A 16,660-nucleotide genomic window follows, 5' to 3' on the forward strand; every position below is an offset into this window, starting at 1 on the left:
TGCCAGCTTTTTTGAGACCCTTCCCAGTCATATCCCCAGATCTGGTGAGATGATGACCTCTCAAGTGGGCCCGGCCCAAGAAGCTGGGATACCTCTATTTCTGGAGAGCGGAGGGTAGCAGTTAGCCACTAGGTAGACAGTACAGGGGAGGCTGGGCCTCTAGCTTAGCTTGGGAGCTCCCAGCTATAGAGACCCTGTACCTACGCAGGAACCTGGTAGATGGCCTTGCTGCATGAATGGTCCCCAAAGGTTGGGGATACTAGCACAGACTGAGAGAGGATTCTAGCCACAAGTAGTCTAGCCTCAGGGTAAGAGGGCATAGGGACCATGGAGGGCTGCTGAAGCCAGCAAGCTAAGGAGTCTTAGGTGTGGCACAGCAGTCCTGTCATAAACAAAGCACTCTGCCTAGGGAACTGAGGCCTGTGCTTCTGACAGCTGAGCCTCCCTCCTGCCTGCCCTCAGGGTGGCTTGTGGGATGCTGCCCTTACTCCTGAACAAATTGTAGGAGGAGGAGGCTCTTCCCAGCTTTGATGGACTCAGAACAGGGATTGTGTCCTACTCAGAGTAGGCTGAAATGTCCAGACAATGCCCACAGAGCTGCTGATTGCATCTGCTCATTGTCAGAGCTGGAAGCTGGGGACAGCCAACAGCTCTGGATGGCATGTAGCATGGTTCGTCTTCCCATCTACTCCTCCCATAGGTCCCTCCCCGTAGACTTTTGGTCTTTGGACTGAAGTCACAAGGGTTTCCCATCTGTGAGGTTTGTTTTCTCGGAAGTCTCGTCACGTGCAGCTGCAGCAGGCAGAGCTAAGAAATGGCTTAGTGACTTCAGAAGGGTTAGAAAACAGTTGGGGGTACCAGATAAAAAGTGATCCTAAGAGAATAAAGGAAAGAATTTGGATCCACTCTGGATCTTGGGTACTAAACCTCAGAACAAATAGGCCTGGTGCTGAGTACACTGTAGCTTCTGAAAAAAAACCCTACAATTTCAGACAAAGTAGGGCAGATCTGTTTACCAGTGGTCTGTTGGGTTTACACCGTGCAGCAGAACAGTACTGATAGGCTCCTGTCTGTGTGACACCAGGACTTTGTTCTCAGAATCTCAGGTTAGACTTTGAAAGTATATTCAGACCAGGCAGCCACATCCAAGTTGTACCACAGATTTTTGCCAGCAGCACCTGTGGGTTTGGTTAGCTCCCTCTTCAAAAAGTCCTGTGGCTTCTAAAGTCTTACTTTCTCATAGTGAGGCAGCCACCCATATATTCAAGGAGCCAGGCCAGTTCTTCCCACGAGACCTTGCTACCATGGAGTCACCCTTCCTTACTAAAGTTATTCAGTCTGCCTGGAGCTGAGGAAATGGCTCAGTTGATAAAGGCTTACCCTGCAAATGTGAATACTTGAACTCCACCTTTGGAATTCCTGTAAAAGGTGGATGTAGTAGTGCTTGTTATCTCAGTGCTGGGGATGTGGATTCTTGGGGTTAGCTATCTACCCTAGTCTAATTGGTGAGAGATCCTTTTATTTTAAAGTGATACCTGAGGAACCTCTGGCCTTCACATGCAAATGCAGAGTACCATTATAGATTCTTGAAAAATCAGGAAGGAGAAAGATACATATTTTCACCTTTCACAAAGTAAGCTGGAGAAAGGGAAAAGATTTCCTTAAAAAAAAAAAAAACAGCAAAATTTAAAGTGGTTTAAAAAAATATAAAATACCAGTTCACTCATACTGAGTTCTTGTTCTGACTTATCTGGGGATGGCAGTGAGCCTACCCATTTGGTGATAAGCGTAGAAGCACCATGACAGTGATTCTGAGACTGTGTGGATACCTGTATAATGTAAACATCCTGGAAGAAGTAGTTTGAGACTGAGTTGATAGATACCTTTCATCTCCAAGAGTCAAAGTAAACATTTGAAAGAAAGCCGCGCTAAGGTGCTGTTAATTCACTGCGGCACGTGTTTAAGTATAATACGATTATGACTGATGACATACCTGAATACACCAGACTTTCAGGAATCTTCTACAGCTCATATGAATAACACCTGTAACAAATACAACTTAAAGGTTTCATATTTTAGTATTTGACAAGGCTTCTCAGAACATCAAGTAAGCCTAGTTTAATTGCTCTCTTTTTTATAAAAGAGAGATCCTGAGACTGCAAGGCCCCTTCTGGAAACTTAAAAGTTCGTTTAAAGTTAGAAGAATTGGATCTAGAGCTTGGTTTCGGAATTGTCAAACACTTGATTAGGTATGACCTTAGTTATCTATTTAAGCAAAGTAGTAAGATATTTAAAGGAAATCTAGGTTATGTGGTTGTGAGCAAAACTTGTCCTTCAATAATCAAAGACTGAGTCACATACAACATGAAGGAAGCATGAGATTGAACACAAACCCTAGGCTGATTACCTGAGTTAAACTAGCTTAAGACTGCAAGATTTTGGAACTTGTAAAGACATCTCTCATAATGCTAAACTAGTTTTATATCTATATTATTATTAAAATGATTCCTTTTTTTTTTTTTTTTTTGGTTTTTCGAGACAGGATTTCTCTGTGTAGATTTGCGCCTTTCCTGGAACTCACTTGGTAGCCCAGGCTGGTCTCGAACTCACAGAGATCCGCCTGGCTCTGCCTCCCGAGTGCTGGGATTAAAGGCGTGCGCCACCACCGCCCGGCGGATTCCTTTTTTTTAAGGGTGTGTGTGTTTAAGACAAGGTCTTGCGTAGCCCAAGTTGGTCTCCTGCTTTCATCTCTCAGATCCGAAGATTTCAGGTGTGCACCACCATACCTGGTTATCCAGTGCTGTGAATGGAACCCAAGACTTTATGTTTATTAGGCTCTACCAACTGAGCTACGGCCTCAACCCCTAAGCTAATCTAAAAGAACTCTAAATAAATCCTTTCAGTCCTTAGCTTTGACTACATGAGATAAGGTTCCATTCCACCAGGCCTTTGAGTATCTGAAAAGTATCAACAAGCTGGATGTGGTGGTGCATGCCTTTAATCCCAGCACTCCGAGGCAGGTGTATCTAGGCCAGCATGGTCTATAGAGTGAATTCCAGGACAACCATGGCTACACTTGAGAACCCTGTCTCGAAAAGAAGCGGGGGAGGAGATCCGTCAGCTTTTTCTCCCTATTTTTCTTTTTCATACTCTGGAACACTCAATGATTATCGTCCTCTCTAAACGACAACCTTACCACAAGTGGAGTTTTCCCTGTCTGCTTTGCACATAGGTGACTTTCCCTGCTGTTTCTGGTGGTTCTAGTTACATGTATTATTCCTAATCTTACGTTCCCTAGTTCTAGTGCAACTAGGAAGTAAACCCCCATGCCTCAGTGCCAGCATGCCACTGAAGAAAACCCCTGCAGGCACTGGAGCAGCATGTCCTTCAAATTATACAGCTTCTCATACTCACTACAGACCCGAGCACACCTAGCTCATCCGTCGTGTGTAAGATCAAGAGGCCACAAGAAGATCAGCTTAAGTTTATGTTTCCTTAGGAATTACCCCAAAGTTGAATTAATAACTAAAATTTCCCAAGCCTTAACAAACTTAAGGTTTTAAGATGACTTTTATTATTGAAACGTTTATTTAAACTTTCACCCAACTTACATTCCTGTTCATTCAACAGTTATGGTCGTGAAGGTTTCACGAGGTGTCAACACAAAATTGCTCTTGTTAACAAATCAAGCAAATGTCACCAACACCACCGAAGCAAAGACCATCCACTCCTCGTGTCTTTCCTTTGTATGCTACTGTTGATTTCCGTTCCTAGTCTCAGCATTTTAAATACTCAGTAGAATTAACAAACTTGTTTAAACCCTGGGAGCAGGGGGAGGCCTAGTTCAGTGTTTCTGAACCTGTGGGTTATGACCCCTTTGTCAAACCTCTATCTCCAAAAATACTTACATTATGATCCATAACAAAGTTATAAAGTAACAACAAAAATAATTTTATGGTTGGGCTCACCACAACATGAATAACTGTATTAAAGGGTTGCAGCATTAGGAAGGTTGAGAACCACTGGTCTAGCTATATTGTATTCAGTGTTGACATAGCTGAAAACATACCTGTTTTTTATCTTACCAACACTCTTAAAGATTATTCTAAATCATGATCTTTAAGAACGTTTGACCTTGTTCTGGTATTTCTGAGTGGTTTTAGAAATATTTAATGAACACTCATCTCTAGACCAGTCTAAACAGAATTATAAGAGTTTTTTGTTGTTGTTGTTTGTTTTGTTTTTATTGGGTTTTGTTTTGTTTTGTTTGAGACAGGGCCTCTATGTAGCTCTGGCTGTCCTGGAACTCATTATGTAGACCAGGCTGGCCTCTAACTCAGAGATCTGCCTGCCTCTGTCTTTGAAGTGCTAGGATTAAAGGTATGTGCCACCAAGCCTGGCCCAAATTCTGTTCTTGGCAAAAATGAAAGGTTCAGTTACTTAGAAAATTGTTGACTAATGTCTATGCAAAAGACTTAGTTCTAAGAGTTTTAATTTGCCCTGTTTCCAAATGTTTTTCTGCGTTCTCCCTATCTAGTGACAGTTATATCCCTGAGAACTGTATTTTTAAAAGATAGCTTGACTTTACAGGAAGCAGTACAGACAGTGTCATCTCTTGGACACAGAGAGGACATTTCCTCAAGGGAGGTTGGGGTATGTTCACCTGTCTTGAGAGGTTGAGAGGTCAGTCTGAAAACTGGTGGTAGATATGTGCTGAGAGGGTTATGCCCACTTCCAGTAAGGCAGCCTCTGATAGATACTTTTGGGGTACTCTCACCCCATCAGAACTGGGGCCCTAATGTCCAAGTATATAAGGAGCTGACAGAGAGAGCAGATAGTCTGGCTGGACTTAGTCAAGCATGGGTTCAAGAACCCTGGAGACACATGAGGAAAGCAGCCTTGGACCAGAGCCATCTGGGAAGATTTAGATCCCAACAGGAAGGAGGATGGACTAATGTCTATGCAAAAGACTTAGTTCTAAGAGTTTTAATTTGCCCTGTTTCCAAATGTTTTTCTGTGTTCTCCCTATCTAGTGACAGTTATATCCCTGAGAACTGTATTGGAGGATGAGGCAGAGCATGAGGTCAGTAGTTTTCTAGAGTGTTCTGTCTCAGGAGCTCAGGACAGAAACAGCTGTCTCTGAAGGGAAAGGACCTGAAGCTCAAAACTTGTTCTGTGGCATAAGAGCCTGTAGAATTAAGGTGCCAAGGTGTGTGTGTGTGTGTGTGTGTGTGTGTGTGTGTGTGTGTGCGTGCGCGCGCGCGCACGCGCGCGCGCGCAATTGAGCAGAGGAGTGACCAAGGACAGGTATGCTCTGAAAGTGATATGCTGTTAAGAATTCCACAGGCCTGTTGCTTAGACTCTTGGCTTCTCTGTCACATGAAGTCTTCACAGGAGAAGGGAGGAAGAAGACAGGATGGCTGCCTGGATTTTGTGGACTGCCTCCTGGAAGGGTATAGGTGGGAAGGTAGTATGGCACCCTCTTCACTCTTTTCTTGATAGCATGCAGTATCTGAGGTATGTTTGGTGTGTTTCCTATCCCCTCAGTAGGCTGAAGTATGGTGCACACCTTCAATGGAGGTCCAGGATAATCATGAAGCCTCTCTTCTGTGGGTCCTGGCCACGTCCAAGGAGCTCAGACCAGGTTCTCATACCTGGTGATGCCTGAGAGTTTCTCACACAGTTCTTTGAAGCAAGGTCTCTGCTTGGGATCCTGGCTCCAACAGCTGAGCATCAGCTTGTACACGTTGGGTGGGCATTCCAGGGGGCATGGCATGCGGTAGCCGGCATCTACCCTCAGGAAGGCCTCATGATTGGACATGCCTGTGGCCCATGGGAGAAGAGAAATGAGAGCTAAGAGGCTAATGTCCACCCTCCAATCCCTGGAAGCCACACCCAGCTGCCTTTGGTCCCTCCCTGGATGTTGTCTCCAACAAGAATGACCACCACCGTGCTCTGGACATTTTCTAGCACACTGTCTGTGGTTGTGTGTCAGACACTTCCCTGAGGACAGTGTCTCCAGGAGGTGGTCTCAGCAGCGTGCTCCTGGATGCTCAAGGAATGGAACAGGGGTGGGGTCTGGTTGAGGCTCTGGAAAGTACCTCCTGTCATCTCTGTCAGCCATCCAAAACCTGCCCCCACTCCACCTCACTGGCAATCCATAGTTGGGGACATTCTTGGGGCAATACCTGGGTAGGGCATCTGCCCCCTGCTGAAAATTTCATGGAGGAGAACCCCAAAAGACCAGACGTCAGATTTGATGGAGTAATGCCCTCGGGAGAGTGCCTCAGGTGCTGTCCATTTGTAGGGGATGTTGTGGTCGTGGGAAAGGTAGATGTCCTCCTGTGATAAGATGGCTTATGGTGGGGCCCTGACACTAGAGGAAGATGCCCCTGTACCCTTCCTGTGTAACATGGACAGGCATGGATGCCAAAGTCCTAATGGGCACGTGTAAACACCCTGCCTTATCATCTGACCCACTGACACCACCCCACTGCTACCAGAGATAACTGCCACCAATGTTGCTAGAATCATGGCTAGGCCCTGTGTATCAAAAGTGCCAATTCACCGGGATTCTGGCAGGGAGGGGGCATGACAAGGGGGGAGCTGCAATGTGTGAGGACAGGAAAAGCTCACTGTACATGGCTGTGTACAAGGTACCCAGAGCTGGCCCAATGTGGGCATAAACAAGGCTGTGGCCGGATGAATGAAGCCATTCCTTGCCTGATAACGCCACCCTATCAAGAGCTCATCTTGCCCATGGCTGGGTTCAGCTCAAGGCTTGGGAGATAAAACCCCATATCCTGCTTCTGGCTTCTACCTCTGAGGGTCCTACCTTGACAAGCCTGGCCAGCCCAAAGTCCCCCACTTTGCAGAGATTGTTCTCTGCAACGAGAACATTTCTAGCAGCCAGGTCACGGTGGATGTAATTCTGAGATTCCAGGTAGCACATGCCCTCAGCAACCTGTGATGCAAAGTCCACCAGCTCCGACATAGGCAGGACTTTCTCATCAGAGTCTGCAGGGTGATCAGAGGCCAGAGTCAGTTGGCCAGAACTCAATCCTCATTTGCTGAGACTATGAAGACTCTAGCAAAGGGCAGCTGGTCTGGCTTATTTGGAAAGTGGACAGTCCTAGACCTTCTGCAGTACCTAGAGACAAACAGCACACACATACTCTTTGTCCCACACCCCTTCTGGAAATTATAAAGCAATCTAAGGGCAGAGATGTTGCTGCAAGATATTCTTGGTATAGTAAACTCTCTAGAGGTTGTACATCCAGTAAGTGCTCCACCTACAGGGGGCGTGCATTTCATCTCTGAAGCCTACTTCCTGCAGAAACTGCTTATGAAGCACGTAGACTATACAACTTTACTCTTCTAAAAGCTAGTGATATGTTAATACATATACCCCCAGGCTTGACTGTCCTACACTGCCACATTCCCTTTCCCTGTTGTATGAAGCTGGTGGCATCTTTGCACAGCATCTCAGCTGGTGGAGATGGTCTGGTTTTGTGTTGAAGAAAACAGACAGTTGTGTCCTCTTGTGGGTGAGATGAGTTGTGCCTACATGTGTGAGGGTGTGTCTGTGCCATGTGTGAATGTCTGTATTTGTGTATGTCAGTGTTTTACATGTGTTTGGATATAAGTATGTATAGGCATGACTGAACATCAGGTCTCAGGAAGAGAGAGAAGCTGGTAGGCTGAAGCAGGTCACTAGCAAGCTACATAGAACCTATAGTAAAGTGACCTCAGTTAACTATGGGTATAGGAATTGTGGATGGGTGCTCTTCTCTGTACTTATCTGTACCTTTTCAAATTTTATGATCAGCAATTGGTAGATTTGTCATATTTTAAGTCATTTGCTTTTTTTTCTTTGCTGTGTATGCATAATGTGTATGTGTACATGTGTGTGGAGGTCAGAGGACAACCTTGGGTGTTAGTCTTCACTATTGACATGTCAAGGAGTGTTTTTGTTGTTTGCTGCAGAGCCAGATAAGGATTCTCCATTTCCTCCCATCTCATTGTTGGAGCCTTGGGATAACAGATGCATGCTTCTATGATTAGCTTTACATTAGTTATTTTATGTGTCTGATTATTTTGCCTGCATATATGTCTGTGTACCACATGCATGCCTGGTGCCTACAGAGGCCAGAAGAGAATGTCAGATCCCCTTGAATTAGAGTTATGGATGGTTGTGAGCCACCATGTGGGTGCTGGGAACTGAACCCCGGTCCTTTACAAGAACAATAAGTGACCTTAACTGTTGAGCCATCTCTCCAGCTCCCACCCCACCAACCACCACTTTAAAAAAAAAATAAGTAACTTCTTAAACAAGAAAGCAACAAGCTCATCTGGGAACTCCTGGCTGTTTTGTGTGGGTCAGGCATGGACAACTAGGATCTGCATATCTGTTGGCTCTTTTGTGTGTGTCGCCTGCTGCCTCCAACACTTTCACCTCAGGGAGAGGAGTGTGGAGCTTGCCACTTACCCCGTAATAGCTGCAGCAGGCTCCCCTTGGGCATGAGCTCCGTGATGATGTAGACGGGGTCCCCTGCAGATGCCACAGCGTACAGTGCCAGGATGCGCTTGTGCCGCAGCCTCTTCATGGCCTGGATCTCAGACTGGAAGGTGTGCTGGTGCAGGAGGTTATCTGAGAGACATCAGTCTCAGTGGATACAGCCCTTGGCCTGTGCCCAGGTTGGAGGCCCAGGCCTGAAGCAGCTCAGGAAATGTGGTCAGCCTAGGAAGACAAAGGCTAGCCCCCAACCTAGACACTAAACCCTCCACAAGCAAGGCCTCGGTGCCCCAAGCCTGATGTGTCCATCTGCCCTCCTATGCCCTACTGGGTCACAACTGCCAAAGTCACATTTGCCAGCTAGATGTTTTCAAGGTCTTGGCTTACCTGATCCTTGAGGTATCAGGTATAAACCTGAGGGTGAGGCTGGGATTCTAGGTAAAGCTCAAATTTCCAGTGACTTGTTTCAATAAAAATGGGTACAAGTGAAAGAAATTACTCCCACCATGATCCTGTAGGTGCCCAGTAATATGTTGGGATACCCCCAGCGGGGAGAGACCAGAAGTGCCCACTGGCAGGACTAGTGGGAAAGTAGTATGTGACCAAGTTGAGTTGGGCCTGGGCCTGCTCACCTCTAGAGATCACCTTCACAGCCACACGGACCTGGCCTTTCCAGAGCCCTTCGTAGACCTCCCCAAAGTAGCCGGCCCCCAGCTTCTTACAGAGTGTGAACTCCTCCCTTGGCCTCTCCCAGTCATCCCAGTGGGGCAAGGGCTCAGTTTTGTGCTGGAGAGACAGAAAGGGCGATGGTGGTGGTAGGAGTTGGGAGACACTCAGCTTGTCTTCAGGAAGGGTTTGCTCTGAACCTGACAGAAGGAGCCCTATTCATCTTTAAATTTAGAGCTACATCCAGCATAGTAGTATCGCAGTGTCCTGCATAAAAATGCAGCTGTCTTCATCCACCAAGGTCAATAAGCCCTCTCAGGCAATTGGCCAGTGACCCTTGTCACCAGGCCTACCAGGTGTCAGGACTTAGCAGGAGAACAACTAAGCTCTGGTGAGCCAGTATAATAAGAGTGACAGCCAAGAGGAATACCATCTTCTGAGCCCCTCCTGCCCCGACACGATACTCCACCTGTCTGACCCCGAGCAACTATGTCACAGAGGAGCCAGTGGCCTACCTTCCAGCAGGGCATAGTCAGTTGCAGGCCATGGGACAGGCTCTGGATCTTGTGGTAGTCCACAAGCTCAGTCAGGCTGGGGAAGGACACCGCCTCATTCAGATGCAGCCGGCCCACATCGTCTGTCCAGATCCTGTAATGTCGCACGGCCTGAGTGTCCCGCACTGGGGTGGGTGGCCGGCGGAAGGAGGCGTAAGCAGGCATCCCACCTTGCATGTCCCCCGCTGCCTGCCCCTGCTTCCACCATGGCACTCCTGTCATAAGCCATGACTGTTCTGTTTCCTAGGTTATTGGGCCGTGTGTACAGTGGGACACCTGTGGAGCCTTGGCTTCCATGACACACATAGGACATGCCAGAAAGCACAGGGAAACAACCCAACCTGAAGAGTGTCTGGACCACAGGGAGGGGTCAGGGCTTCCAGTGGAAAAGGAAGATGTCCCAGACTTCACAATTGGAAGAAAGGCAGATCACCATGTGGTCAGGAAAGCCACAGAGCTAGCATAGGTGACGGGAGGTCTGAGAAGAAGTACCAGAGAGAACATAGTCTGCTCCTGCCTTGTGGCTGACTCTGACCAGGAAGGTACCCTTTGAGCTGTCCTCAGCCTGCAGCCTGTGCGTGGCCTCTACGCGGGAGATGTCACCAAAGAACCACCTGCAGGGGAGAAAGTCAGCCTCAGTATATTACCCCAGCCCCACATCCAGCCTGTCTCTCAACTATCCAACCCTTCCCTGTCTATCTGGAGTCCTAGCTACCCCTGACTCCTATCTCACACTCCCTACCCCAACCAAGCTGCCTCTCATGCTGCTCCCAACCCTGCAGAGGCCTCTCAGCCTATCATGGACCCTGAAAGTCCTAAATGGCTGGTTCTGGACACCAGGAAAAGTCCTAGTGGCCCAGAAGTGGGATGGGCAAGCACTGCCTACTATCTGGTAAATGATGACCACCTGTGGATCAGCCCTCCCCCACACCCCGCAAAGGCCTGCAGTCCCATCATGTGGATGTCTCAGCAGGTTGTGGGACCAGAGCTACAGACATCAGCCCTCCCACCAGAAGTAGGTGGGAGAGGGATCTCAACAGCAGCTCCTCAGTGCTTCTTCCTGACTTATACTTTCATACACATGTTCACATAATCACATAGCCATTAGCGCATGCGCACTTATGTGCACAGACACACATGCCCATCCATGCACTCACATTTGCATACTTACACAAGCATGCACATGTACTGATAAGCACACCCTTACGTACTTGCACAGACACAGTGGCACACATGCACATACTCTCCATTCCAAAGCATTTGTACTTACTGGTTTCCAACAGGAAGGACAGACATGCCTGAACTGAACTACAGGTGAAAGTCTGTGGAATTACATAGATGATCTCTGCCCATGGAGTCTCCAACTCCCTTAAGGTTGGAACATGGGCTCCACATAGGAGCCTAACATTCAGCTCAAGCCCTTGAAGCCCACCTCCTCAAGTCCTGCAAAGCTAAAGAATCTCTCCCACTAACCCTGACCACTTCGTCTCCTCTGCTTTGCTCCTCCTCTGACTTCATGGGTTAGATTTTCAGGACCTCAGGGCCTTTGCTCTTGCTATATTGGCCATGTGACTCTCTCTCTCTCTCTCTTTCTTTCTTTCTCTCTTTCTCCCTCCCTCCCTCCCTCCCTCTCTCCCTCTGTCTGATTCTCTATCTCTGCCTCTCTGTCTCTGTCTATCTCTGACAGGACCTCTCTGTGTAGACCAGGCTGCCCTTGAATTTAGAGATCCATCTGCCTTTACCTCCTGAGTGCTAAAAACGTGCCACCACCTGACTCTTCTCAGCCTTTTATGTACACCACCCATGCCTACCTTGTTCCCATTATGAACCCCTATCTCTGGAACTGTCCTAGGTATCATTTATTACTCTTGTTTCTTGTCTCCTTGTGTGCTCACGATCTTCCATTGAGCACAATTGCTGGGGGATATCTTTCTGTATGCTGTGAATATATGTTGTTCCCATTGCTTAATAAATAAGCTGCTTTGGCCTATGGCAAGGCAGCTTAGAGGCAGGTGGGAAATCCAAGGAGCGAGACAGGAAAGAAAAGGCGGAGGTGGGAGAGACGCCAGCTGCCACCAGGAGAAAGTACCGGTAAGCCATGGCTCCTGGCAACTTTAGGTAAATAGAAATGGGTTAAGTTATAAGAGCTAGCTAGCAAGAGGCCACACAGTTTGTAATTAATATTAAGCCTCTGAATGATTATTTTATAAGCAGCTGAGGGACCAGGGGCCAGGCTGGATGGAGAAACCTTCCAGCTACACACACTAGGTGCTCACTGTGAGATGAGTAGGGAGAGAGGGTCTGAGGAGCAAAACAAGAAATCCCTCCTGCTGGGTAAGAAATCCTTTCCCAGCCTTAGCCCAGAGCACCCTATATAGCTTGGGTCCTTGGGTGGTTGTGGACATGCCCACACCAAGCACTATTGTAGTTCCTCAAAGCCTCTAAGGGCTCAGGTATGTGGGTGACCAGGACAGTGGATTAAGGTGCTTGAGGAGGCACGAAAATACACCACTGTGTTTGCACATGTACCCCCAACAGGTGATATAGACAGGTGTGCCCCAGCAGCCTTCTGTCTCCCTGAACTAGGTCGCACATCTGGTTCTGGCTGTTTGGAAAGTGAACAAACTCCCAACAGCTTTGAATTCCCACACAGATCTTGTCTCTCACACCATCCTAAAAATCCACACTGGGCCCTTCTGTCCTGTCCTATCTGGGTCCTAACAAAACAGTACTTATGACTGGGAAGTAGTCATGGGTGGGTTCCAAAGGAGAGGCCCCATTCCCCAGTGTCACGCAGAGGCATGGCCCTATCAGCAACCCTGCGTACCAGGATGTTAAGGATCAGAGTATGACCAACTGAATGTCTAGCTAGGATCTTACACCCTCTGGCTGCCCCAGTCCAGCCCAAGGTCCATCCCTTCCCCTGTGCCAGCTCTCCAGGGCCACTCACGGCTCAGACTCCACAGTTTCCTTCTTAGCCAGGTAATTGTGGGGCACATAGCCCTCAGCCAAGGCCTTGCCTGCCGCATCCAGCAAGGTGGCCCACCACCACTGTTCCTCCTTCCTGGTAACATGCAGGAGGTCTCCCGCCTGAAAGCTCAGCTCCTCATCTGTTCGTGCCTTGAAGTCCCAGAGGCCCATGTACTTAGGGCCCAGGTGCACCTTGTCCCACGACGACATGACAGGCTCAAGGGCAGAGCCAACTGTGAGCTGTGTATGGACACTTGCTGCTGGGAGGAGTAGGCAGGGCTTTTCCCGGTAAGCTAGTCACACCTACTTCCTCCTGAAAGGAGAGCAGCCGCACCCAGTACCCATTGTACTATCCTGTCTCCACCCCAAAGGCCCTTCTGGCCCTTTACATTCTTTTGTCCTCAGAATCAAATCATGCGAATGCTCACACTCATCTTCAGTGGAAGTCTGCCATCTAAACCACCCCTTGACAAGACCCAGTCACAGTTACATGGAACATCCCACTAGATGGCGAGCATACAGGTTTCAGCTGAACCCTCAGCCCCTGCGGTGTGAGTCTTGGAGCCCAAGGATGGAGAGGGGAGCAGTGGAGGGAAGTTTCAAGGATGGTGGGCAGGTTGCTAGAACACACAAGGAACAGAGTAGAGAGCCAGGTGCTACTTTTTCTACATAAAAAACTCTCCTAGACTGGCCAGTGCCTTCTGCCAATGGAGGCTTCCCTCCTGCACACACTCACAAATACTGAGAGTTATGCAGGACTTGACAGTCCTAACAGCCGCCTCCCTGGGCAGGTGTCCACCCCCCAGACACTGACAGAACTAGATCTAGGCATGGCATCAAGAGAATCAGGCAGGACCTGCGTTCGAGACTAGAGTAGGAGGGGCCTGGGTGAGACCTGTGAACCGAGAGGACATTCCCCAGCCTGAGCTTCTGCTACAAAACTCCGGTTCCTTGACGTGAGGACACTCAGATGCCCATCTATCCTGAAGAAACCACCCAGGACAGCATGCTAGACCACAACCTGGCAGCTGAGGAGACAACGAGAGCCACAGGGTATGAAAGCATAAACATCCATGTGGGTTATGAGCTGGTTTAGAGAGCTTCCTGGTATCTTCCGACATGCCTGTAGTCCATAGACCTCAGCTCAAGAAGCAGGCACTGCCCTGTCTTCCCAGATAAGGACACAAGAGGGCAGCCACAAAAGGTAATAACTAGGAAGTGTCCACACCACCAGGGCCTCTGCAGCCCCACCACCGTCTTTCCCAGGCTTCCCTTCTGCTCTGTGGTCCCCCCACCCGGGGGACCCTTTCAACCCACCTCCCACGCTACCTCAACTCCTTGCAGCTTGTGACTGTTCCAGTCTCCCTGCTTGCCCCTCCTCCCATTAAACCTTGAAAACTCCAAAGATTCCCTCTCTCCAGAGCGGTCCCAACCACTTCCTCACTCTGGCTGTCCACTATGGGGTGCTCCTACACAGGGGTCTGAAGGATAGCCAAAAAGAGGGGTGGGAAGGGGGACTGACAAGTCTGTAAGGATGAGTGGCCTGGGAAACAACACTGTATAAGACTACCTATTTGAATATTTTTTTTCTTTTTTTTTTTTTTTCTTTTTTGTATTTTCAAGACAGGGTTCCTCTGTGTAGTTTTGGAGCCTGTCCTGGAACTCACTCTGTAGACCAGGCTGACCTCGAACTCACAGATATCCGCCCACCTCTGCCTCCCGAGTGCTGGGATTAAAGGTGTGAGCCACCACCGCCCTGCTATTTTTTCTTTTTTTTTTTAGGCAGGGAAGTGTGGTGGTGCTCCTGCTGATTCATGCTGAGAATCAAATCCTGGTCCACATGCATGTAAACAAATGTTCTATCAGTGAGAACTGTGCCAGGCCTTGAATTTTCTTTCACTGAAGAGATATAGCACTACTCACCTGCTTCCTATTAGGATTAAGAACAGCAACATGCATTATTTAGTAGCTTCACACCTACCCAGCCCAACTCAGTTCCCAACAAGGTGTGGGAAAAGGGCATCACAGGAAGAGGAAAGGAATAAGGATGGCAGAATTCAGCCTCAAGAACTCCATGGTTGCCTCCCCTGTCTGCTCCAGAGCCCTCGAGTCTTGAGCCGCTGAGTCCAAGCTGTGTCCCAGACAGCCACATGTCCCTAGATGAGACCTGTGGGCAGCTCTATGGAAGATACATCAGGTAGCTCAAAAGTCCATGGCCTCTCCCAGGAGGGCCAAACCTACTCATCTTTGGCTGAGTAAGCACACAGGAATGCGTCAGGACCCAGCCAAACCTGCTTCCATGGCTTGGCCACAGTCCCAGCACCATCTTTCTCCCTAGGCTGTGCCATCTATCTCCAGTGTCTCCTCGTTTGACTCATGGTAGCCCTTTAACATCAGAATGCTACCATCTTGTGCCACGTAGGCCCTTGCTCATACTGCTGTTCTGTGTGCTAGCAAAGCAGGGAGTCCACAGCAGCCAACTGTCAGGTCCAGATTCTTCCCCTCAAGAGGTCAGAGCTGCAGGCTGAGGCAGATGCAGGGCCATGGCTCAGTCCAATCCCACTGCCCCTTCCACCGACAAAGACCAATGTTAGCACACTCTGTTGGCCTGGCCTCCACAGCTTCTAGGACCATTCTGTTCTGAACTGAGGCCAGGTTGATTGGGTCCCGTAGTGACAACGCCTCACTGCCTCCATCCAGCCTCCCCATAAGAAAGCCCATGACTGGCTAAGCCCCAAACTCTTTCCTGTACCTAAGGGGTCACTTCGTACGTGAGGTCAGACTCATATTAGACAGTGGGGAGAGGAAAATTAAATTAAATCAACAAGTAGAGGAGTTGGGGAGAGCCCACAGCTTTCTGGATACAGCTGCTAAGAGAGTGAAATGACCTTGGATCCCTGAGCAAAGGCCACCTAATCCCCAGTATACTGCTCCTAGTGCCCTAAAGTGTTGAATGATCCAGGGCCCAACTTCTCGAGGTGTCACACTCAAACACAAAAGCGACCCACGGGGGCTTTGCCCAGAAAGTAGGTTGTCTGGTTGTCAGCATCCTACCTATATCTGACTAATCCTGCCAACCAGAAAATTCTGCCTCCTAACCCCTGCCCTTCCAAAGAAACAGTCTTGAAACTCCATCCTTCTGCATCTGGGAAAGGCCTGGGAGTGCTGACCACCAAACAACCAATGCACCCTTTCTGAAACTGAAGAACTTTCTGGCTTCATCCCCAGGCCGGGGAACTCCAGCAGTCTCCACCATTAATGTCATGGGGGACCACTTTGTAATGCAGCTCTGGCTCTGGGGTGTGGTTCAACTCTTCCTCCCATCTTTTAGAGCCTCCAGCACTCGATTCTGGGAACTGGTATGTGAATCCATTGGAGCATGTTTATTGAAGCTGACTCTGTGTGCCTAGAGTTCGCCAGTACCTGTGGGGGCAGTGGGTGTGGGCAGAGGATGCTACCGTCCCCTGTGAGTACACAGCGTGTACTGGTGAGATGTGCTTGGGAGCCCTAGCACTGGATACTTAACCAAATCCACAGTAAGACTTGAGAGAAATTGGGCTTCTTATCCTTGATCCTAGGAGGGAGCTGAGGAAGCCCAGAGTGAGGGGAAGGCAGAGAGGAAATTGCTGGCTCTGCTGGTACACTTCCTTACAGCTCCTCTTCTGTACTTTATCAACTCTTTGGAGACACCAGGGATTCAAACTGTGCCAGGAGGAGGACATAGCCTTCACGTCTATGTAAGTGCTCATGACTAGACCCAGTCTGCACGTGTCCATGTGGTGTTGTGCACATGTAAGTACCAGCCTATGTCAGTGAAGGGGCCCTCAGTGTGGGGTTCTCTGAGGCTGCTGGCATTCCCAGTTGTGCAGCATCTCCCGTGTGTTGGCGACAGGTGTTTCCTTGGGAGACACCCTTTGGAAGCAGTTGCCATAACCGCTGCCTGTGGGACTGGAGA

General features: G+C 48.7%; 1 protein-coding gene across 2 annotated transcripts; it reads right to left on the minus strand.

The window, feature by feature from the left end:
- Nucleotides 1-45: 45 nt before the first annotated feature.
- Nucleotides 46-14,693, minus strand: Ptk6 (protein tyrosine kinase 6). Of its 2 annotated transcripts, XM_052723455.1 has the most exons (8): nt 12,686-14,693; nt 10,228-10,349; nt 9,697-9,860; nt 9,148-9,301; nt 8,489-8,650; nt 6,836-7,017; nt 6,189-6,342; nt 46-5,823 (listed from the first exon to the last, which is right to left on the minus strand). In XM_052723455.1, the coding sequence occupies exons 1-8, from the start codon at nt 12,913-12,915 to the stop codon at nt 5,636-5,638; spliced, it is 1,356 nt and encodes a 451-aa protein (XP_052579415.1). In that variant the 5' UTR covers nt 12,916-14,693; the 3' UTR covers nt 46-5,635. The 2 variants fall into 2 exon arrangements, with proteins under 2 accessions (XP_052579415.1, XP_052579416.1); XM_052723456.1 differs by having other exon boundaries at nt 9,697-9,829; nt 10,228-12,801.
- Between the last annotated feature and the right edge of the window lie 1,967 nt (nt 14,694-16,660).

The sequence above is a fragment of the Peromyscus californicus genome, unplaced genomic scaffold, assembly GCF_007827085.1.
Source record: "Peromyscus californicus insignis strain IS unplaced genomic scaffold, ASM782708v3 Scaffold_7__1_contigs__length_154581171, whole genome shotgun sequence".
Classification (NCBI taxonomy): domain Eukaryota; kingdom Metazoa; phylum Chordata; class Mammalia; order Rodentia; family Cricetidae; genus Peromyscus; species Peromyscus californicus.

Excerpts from the sequence above, each read along its gene's own strand:
- Ptk6 (XM_052723455.1), bottom strand. The coding sequence starts at position 12,915 with ATGTCGTCGTGGGACAAGGTGCACCTGGGCCCTAAGTACATGGGCCTC. Across the intron at positions 9,302-9,696 it reads TGACTATGCCCTGCTGGAAG|CACAAAACTGAGCCCTTGCC; the intron begins GTAGGCCACTGG and ends CTGTCTCTCCAG. Across the intron at positions 7,018-8,488 it reads CCTGCTGCAGCTATTACGGG|ACTCTGATGAGAAAGTCCTG; the intron begins GTAAGTGGCAAG and ends ATCACCCTGCAG.